At 39.9% G+C, this 8,253-nt stretch overlaps 1 protein-coding gene across 4 annotated transcripts in view; it reads right to left on the bottom strand.

Moving 5' to 3' along the window:
• C2CD3 (C2 domain containing 3 centriole elongation regulator) overlaps window positions 1-8,253 on the bottom strand; it is a 125,370-nt gene that overhangs the window by 73,337 nt on the left and 43,780 nt on the right. For all 4 annotated transcript variants that reach the window (XM_058545615.1, XM_058545618.1, XM_058545616.1 and 1 more), the window contains 3 exons: window positions 8,131-8,253; window positions 4,429-4,923; window positions 1,856-2,007 (listed from right to left, as the gene is read on the bottom strand). In XM_058545615.1, coding sequence (XP_058401598.1) covers window positions 1,856-2,007; window positions 4,429-4,923; window positions 8,131-8,253 — 770 coding nt within the window. The remainder of the gene's footprint in view (window positions 1-1,855; window positions 2,008-4,428; window positions 4,924-8,130) is intronic.

The following is an 8,253-nucleotide window of genomic DNA, read 5'->3' as shown; positions in this document are numbered from 1 at the left end:
TTGTGGATGAACAAACACCAATCATCAATCATGTCATAGAGTTGCTTCATTTCTTACTTGGCTTATTTTCTTAGTTTGTTAAAAATGAATCTTTAACTAGAAAAGTAATGGTGGTTTGAAAAAACATATGATTCTATCCATAATCCAACAAATAAAAATTACCAGGCAGATAAATTTCAAATGTAGCAATCTGAGGGCAGGGAATGTGTCTGATCATCTGTATCATCATGGCCCCAAGCCCAGCATCTGGGATTGAGCACTATCTCAGTAGAGGCTTGCTGAATTGCATTATTTTACAGGTACGCAGTGTGTCAACTAGAAAAACTATGGAGTTTGGGGTCTGGCAGATAAGATTTGGATAATATTATCAATAATATCTGCCATCTACTGAGTGCTTACTGTGTAGTAAGCACTTTACAGAGTTTCTATAATCTTTCTAACACTGCAAAGGTTGATATTATCCACTATTAACAGAAGAGGAAAAAGTCCAAATGCTCTTCATTATACAAGCTGAATCTTAGCTCAGCCACTTACTTGCTGTATGACTAAATAATCAATTTAGCCTTTCTAAGTCTGTTTCCTCATCTATAAAATGGAGGTGGTAAAACTTTCATCAAAGGGCTCTTGTTAGGACTAAACTGAGATAAATGTAAAATACCAACTATGATGCTTGGTACATGTTAAGTGCTCAGTAATTGGTAGCTACTATTGTTTTATGCTCTCTCAGCAAAGAATGGGCTCTAATGAAATGAGAAGTGGGGGACTACCAGACCAGACTAATATCACAACTAAAAAAAAGGAGAAAAAACCAAAAGCCTACAGTTGACAGTGACATCCATGATTCCAGCAGTACTCCTTAGCCTGACCATGATTTCCAATGTTACCATCATAAGCATCTAACTGTTCACAGAAGGCTTACCCACTTATTTTCTCATTGGATCCTCACAATTGCTCCAAGAGGGAGATAGGGATCTATCATCACCCTCATTTTACAGAAGATGAAAAGAAAGCCAGAGAAGTGGCTTCTCCAAGTCAAAGGACAAGTTTTGTCACTTGTAAAATGGGGATAATGATAATACTTCTTGGGGTTATAGAAAAGTTTACATGAGATAGTGCCCACAAAAGTGGTCTTTGTAAAATGTAAAACACAGCATTTAAAACACAGAACCATGAGAAGGCTGTTAGGAAAGAGGTCAGTGCTAAAATAATTAAAAAATCAGCACCTTGAATCAAAACAAAAAATGAACAGTCTGTACTGAGGAAAGAACTAAACTTCAGGTAAATCAATACCCCATCTAGGTGTTGGGTAGTGGTAAGTGAAGTGCAGTAATCAAATCTGAAGGTCTAAAAGACAATACTCAGTACGGAGATCTTGCAAATAGTTGATGTAAACAATACTAAAGCTTTGTGACAGAGATAAACCATTAGTTTTGTAAGGTGATAACCTTTGGCAGTAGAGCTTCTTGATGAGGAGAGTGGACCCTAGAGCCAGGCTCTCTGGGTTCTAACCCTGGTTCTACTACTTATGACATATATGACAAGTTATTTAACTTCTCTGTGCCTCTGTTAGCTCATTTGTAAAATATGAAAATTAAAGTTACCTGCCTCAGAGGACTGTCGTGAGGATTAAATGACTTGATATATGTAAGGTTCTTAGCATAGGGCATGAAACATGGTAAGCAACGTCTGTAAGACTGCTTTAACGTAAGACAAAGAGCAGCAACTCTAGCGAAATTGAGAAAAGTCCTCCAATGAATTTTTGGGCTAGTCATGTTTGCAAACCAAAAGAATTCCTTTTCAGTCCATACAAAGTTAAAGACGTAAAATAAAGAATACTCCAAAAGATCCTATTTACTTGAATGACACGTAAAACTGATGCAGCGGTAGTTTCACCAGCCCGAGCAGCTTGTCCTGTCCTGGGCTCCGCACCTTGTTCCAAGTTTCAATTACCATCACGTTGTTCTTAAGCCTTTCCAGGTATTTGGAAGACAGAGAGACAGGAATCACCTGGGGAGAGGAATGACCAAACAAACCAAAAAACAAAAACCCATATCTGAGACAAAGGATTAATTTATACTTTTATTCAGCAACCATTTACTGAAAGCATACTGTGTGCCACGCACAGTGCTAGGAGCTGAAGACATTAAAATAAAACCCACTCTGTATCCTCAGTCTGAAGCCACAGTCTGGTGTTAGAGACCAACATACAAAGGCCAAATATGAAATGGTATGAGTTCTCCGATGACAAACCTCATATAGGATGGGGCTTTGAGGACACAGAGAAGGTTGTAAGACATGTCAATCATGATGCCAGCCAAGCTCATCTAACCCTTTCTAAGGCAAATTGACCCATTTGTAAACCCCCGCTGAGAGACAGATGTTTTTGAAACAAAGATGGTTACTGCCTAGACAAGGATTGAGCACCCAATCAAAGGGCAGCCAATCCACTGGTTGGGTGGTATGGCCTAAGGCAAAAATCACTGCCCAATAGGTGTCTTGCTAAATAGTAAGGCCAATTGTTTATCTGGATTTTCAGTGTAAAATTACTCTAGAATTGACCAGCCAGTCGGTAGCTGAAAGAGAAAAGAGAAGTCACAAAGAGAACCAGAGTCAGTTAAATTAATGGCAGAATCAAGGGCCCACCAACTTGAAGGAACCCAAGCTGCAGTACAACTGCAACAACTGAGGAGAGCTAAGCCCCAAGGAGGAAACCAACAGAAAACATGAGAGGCAAAAAGGGCGAAACCAGAAATGATGTAGGCATGATGAGAGGAAGACACCAGAAGAGCAGAGAACCGGGGCACAGCTACTTTTGTATCCATCCATCTAAGAAACTCCAATTACATAAGGTACCCTGAGCACATTACTGTTCCCTGATATCAAAAAAAGTAAAACACAGCAACCTAACCTGCAAATAGGGAGATTTCAGAGAGAGCTTCCGAGAGAAACTAACCCCAAATCTTAAGGATAAGCAAGAGTTAACTAGTACAAACAGCTCTGCCTAATAGGAGTCATGAAGGCTGAGAGAAAACTCAAGGCAGAAGAAACAGCGCATGTAAAGATACAGAGGTAGGAAAAGAGAATATTCAGGAAACTGCAAGTAGTCAAGCATAGCTGGACTATCTAGTGTGAAGGGAAGAGTGGCAGGAGTCAAGACTGGAGAAGTATAGACAGTCAGTTCTTCAAGGGTCTTGTAGTCAATATTCAGGCTAGTGTTTTAGAAAGATCATTCCTGTTGGCACACAGAGGAAGATGAACAGCGAGAGGCCAGAAACAGGTAGGCCAGACCAAAGGCTTTTTGGAATGAAAGTGAGGGCCTGAATGAAAGCAGTGGCAATGGAGTAGAGGTAAGAGGATTTATTCCAGAGATAATTAAGTTTGCAGCATTTACTGAACTTGGTGAATAATTATGTAAGAAAGAGTCAAGGACAACTTTTAGGTTCTGCTTGGGTTTCTGAGTAAACTATAATATGAATTAGGGCAGACAGGAGGAGTAGGAATAGGTTTAGGAGGAATAATAAATTCAGATTTGGACACATTCGAATTCCTTCTTTCATTTACACATCTTTATTGATTACCTAACGATAAGCCAGGTGATGTGTTAGGTGCCAAGTGGAAAGTGCTTTTGAGACATCCAGGTGGTAATGACCAGCATGTAGTTAGATACAGAGATCTGAAACTAGAGGGAAACGTCTGGCCTACACAGGAGTGGGGATTTGGAAGTTATCTTCATACAAATGATAGCTGAAGTTATGAGAATAGTGGTGACTATGGGGAAAAGAGGGTTGGCTCAGAAGAGTACTGACGGTAGAGTAATGAACAGGAGCACCGATAATTAAAGGTAAGAGAAAGGGAGAAATGCTGGGGTCATCACTCTTTTCCTAGTTTTTCTACTGGCCCAATGACTGAAAAAGAACAGCTGTTGAGTCAGGAAGAAAATAAGAGCGTAGAGTTTAAAAAATCAAGAAAGGAAAACAATTTAAGCAATAGCTTCAACTTCTACAGAGAAATCAAGTAAGATGAGTATTGAAATAAGTGGAGGAATACATGAGAATGAGGAAAAATAAATAAATAAAGGAGAGGTCGGAGAAGCAGAAAAGAAAGGGGGAAGTTTAACCGATTAAAGTTCTAGAGGAAGCAGAAAGGAAAAGAACTCAGAATTCAGGCAAAAAAAATAGTGGGAAACCATATCAACCAAGTCAGGGCAGAAAGAAATAAAGACAAAAAGTTCTAAAATGTTGTAAATGTCTTTTCCTCTTCCCATCCAATACTGGGATTGGATCTGTACACCAAAAATTACAAACGTCCTTCCCAGTCTGAACATTCTAGATTTCTTTTACAATGGAACTGTGATTTGGGAAACATACTTGTCTCCCACTCCCATACATCCCTAATGGATATGGAATGTTAAGACATGTACAAAGTTACCTGAGAAAAGTTAAAGACTGGCTGTGTTGTGCCCCATGCGATGACAGATCTGGTGGCTTCGTCTGTGCTGAAGAGTTTGCAATTTAAATAAACATTGCATGGTGGTGGTTTCTCAGATTCTCCAGTAACAAAATCTTTCCCATCTGGCACCATCAACAGCACATGCAACAGCAAAGCACTCTCTTTTGTTGACCCATTTGTCTGATTTACTAAATTATGAGAGGCTGGCACAGCCATGAAGGTTGAAGGATTTGGCACAACAGGGCTTGGTGACTTCGGGTTGGAGAACACCAAATTCTGTGCTTTCTTTGCAGTTTCTTCATGAACTTGATTTAGGTTCTGTGAGTTTTTGGTACAGGTAACATGTTGGCTAGGTTCTGATAGAGTCTTATCTGGACTTGTAAGAGCACAAAGTGGGGTATGTTGGGTGCTGCTACTTAACTTAGTAGTGACACCAGTGAAATCCTTATTATCTACAACAAGCTCCACAGTTACCTATAGAAAACAAAAGGAAGAGAGTTAACAGGAACGTCTTCTAGAATCAGAATCAGAATTTTGGAGCTAGAAGCAGCATCGGATTGTTAGCAAATAAATTAACTCATCCTCAAAATACCACAATAGTAAGAACACTAATAGACTGCACATACATTCCTTAAACCTTACCAGGATTAAGAAAAACTAGGTAGATGATTTATTAATACAGTCGTGCATTATTTAACAACGGGGATACATTCTGAGAAATGCGTCATTAACTTAGATGGTATAGCCTACTACTTACCTAGGCTATATGGTACTAATCTTATGGGACCACTGTTGTATATACAATCCATCATTGACCGAAATATCATTATGCAGCACATGTCTGCGTAAGATGAGTCTGGAACATCATCTTGTGCCAGAAAATAAGGATGTGCTCAGAAAAGGATGGAGACACGTTGAAAGGACACGGAATCCAGTTGAAAGGGCTCCCATTGGCCAAATCTGGGATAATTTTGAGCATCAAAATGAATAACAGTAATGGATTATAAGCTATTGAATAATGTAAAATCCATGAGTCTGTACCAATATAAATACATATGGGAGAAGGGAAAACTCTTCCATATAGTAGAATGCCAATTAATAAATGCACAGGGAATGGTGGAGTTAGAAAATCATCATCTTTCATTCATCATAGTAATAAGTGATTCAGGTAAACCAGAATGGAAGACATTCTAAAAAATAACTGGACATACTTTTCAAAAATATCAAAGTACAAAGAAGGCCTGCAGAACTGTTCTAGACTAAAGGAGATTAGAGAGATATGACAATTAAATGCAGTGGATGATCTCAGACTGGAAAAAAATTGCTATAAAGGTAAGTATTGTCACAATTGGTCAAATTTGAGTATGGACCATAGATAGAACATACTATCACTGTTAAATGGATTTTTTTTTTTTTAAAGATTTTATTTATTTATCTTTTCCCCCCAAAGCCCCAGTAGATAGTTGTATGTCATAGCTGCACATCCTTCCAGTTGCTGTACGTGGGACGCCGCCCCAGCATGGCCGGAGAAGCGGTGCACGCCTGGGATCCGAACCCGGGCTGCCAGCAGCAGAGCGCGTGCACTTAACCGCTAAGCCACGGGGCCAGCCCTAAATTGATTTTTATAACCGTACAGTGTTAGGTATGATAACGTCTTTGTTCTTAGGAAACACAAGAATTTAGGGGGAAAGAGGCATCATGTCTGTAACATATTCTCATGCAGTTCAGAAAAAAATTGTGTGTGTGTGTGTGTGTGTGTCTGTAGAGGGGAGGGAGACAAAAAGAAAGAAGGAGAAAAAGAAAGAGAGAAGAAGTAGACAGACAATTATAAAGCAAATGTGATAAATGTTAATAATTGGTGAGTCTTGGGGCCAGCACCGTGGCTTAGCAGTTAAGTGCACACGCTCCACTACTGGTGGCCCGGGTTCAGATCCCGGGCGTGCACCGACACACTGCTTCTCCGGCCATGCTGAGGCCGCGTCCCACATACAGCAACTAGAAGGATGTGCAGCTATGACATACAACTATCTACTGGGGCTTTGGGGAAAAAAAAGGAGGAGGATTGGCAATAGATGTTAGCTCAGAGCTGGTCTTCCTCAGCAAAAAGAGGAGGATTAGCACGGATGTTAGCTCAGGGCTGATCTTCCTCACACACACACATAAAAATTGGTGAGTCTAGGTGAAGGGTATATGACTTTGTACTATTTTTGCAATTTTTCTCTAAGTTTGAAATTATTTTTAAAAAGTTCATGTTAAAAAGTAAAAAAGGATGCAGGATAAATGATGAAGAATGAAAGTGGTCACTATTTTAGGCTGAATTATTAGGAAAAAAGGGGACTTGCTGTTCCTTTTATTTAAAACCCACAGCAAAGTTCTTTTGCTCTATTGAATATAGATAGCAAGCTATCTAGAATGGTACTTCTCTCAACACAGCCAGGTTAGAAATAATTTCTAGCTCATCGATTCTCTTTATTACCCCTTTCTGATTTTAAACCTTGCAGTTCAGAATGAACTAGGCAAGCAAAAAATAGAACTTTAACAGTGGAAGAGTAATGTGATGTTCATTTTTTGCAATGATAATCACACAAGTCTTTAAAACTAAATGATATTTATTACCAAGAAGACCAGGAAGAGGGCAGAGAGGGCTTCCAAGAAGAGGAAGCAGCATGAAAATCAAGAACAAAAGCATGGAGGTACAAACCAGCGTGATACCTTAGTGATTCTTCACATAGTTTGACACGGCTATTGGTATGGAAGCTGCAAGAGAGAAGGCTGCAGTGGCAGGCTGGGGTCACACGGTGAGCCCTGTATTTTTATCCTTTGGGTGATGAGGAGCTATGGAAATGTTTTAGGCATGGCTGATTTTAAAAGCTCACCAGGACAATGAGACAAAGCTATATTGAAGCCACACATTCAAATTCTGCCACTTAAGAAATTCTGATGCTTTTGAACACAAGGAAAGAACCCTCTCTCCAATGAGTTACACATCAGAATTCATTCCACTAGGCACAAACTCAATCACTTCTCTCCTTGTTCACTGCCACTACTCCAGTCCAAGTCATCACTCATCTCCTTTCTGGACTAATGCAAGAGCCTCCCTATTTTCCCTCTTGCCCCCTACAATCTCTTCTCCACACAGTAATCTTTTAAAATGTAAATCAGATGTCACTCCCATGCTTCAATGTCCTTTCCTGGCTCTTAGGATAAAATCTAAATGCATTACTCTGACCTACAAAGCTCTGCATGATATGGCTCCTGCCTGCCTATCCGATCTTACTTTCTACCACTCTCCCTTTTGGCTCACTATCTTGTGGCAATATTCTGTCCCTTGAAAATGCCAAGCCCATTCCTGCTTTAGGGCCTTTACAGATGTTATTCCCTTTCTCTGAAAGGATCTTTCCTGTACTTTTTACTTGGCATCCTCTTCCTCTCCTTCTTCAAATCTCCCCTTAAATGTTACCTCCTTAGAGAGACCTTCCCTGACCACCATCTCCTACTTCCTCCCAGGTATTCACTAATACATCATACCATTTATTTCCTTCACAGCACTTCTGTTGCCCTATTTTAATATAAGCTGCAAGAGTAGAAACTCTGATTTTCTTGTTCACTGCTATATTCTCAGAGCCAGGCAGTAATACACGCTCCGTAAATACTTGACTACCTAAATGTATATCTACATACCTTGAGGGGGCCAAGTGGAGTCTGACCATTTTCCTGTTGCACTGGAAGCTGGTCACTGAAAGAAAGCAGCTCAGACTGAATAACAGCTCTCAAAGGCAGTGCCGCAGATCCAATGACTTCTGG

This window comes from Diceros bicornis, chromosome 7, assembly GCF_020826845.1.
Source record: "Diceros bicornis minor isolate mBicDic1 chromosome 7, mDicBic1.mat.cur, whole genome shotgun sequence".
In the NCBI taxonomy this organism is placed as follows: Eukaryota; Metazoa; Chordata; class Mammalia; order Perissodactyla; family Rhinocerotidae; genus Diceros; species Diceros bicornis.
The sequence above is the reverse complement of the archived record's forward strand: the minus strand, read 5'-3'. Positions and strand labels throughout refer to the sequence as shown.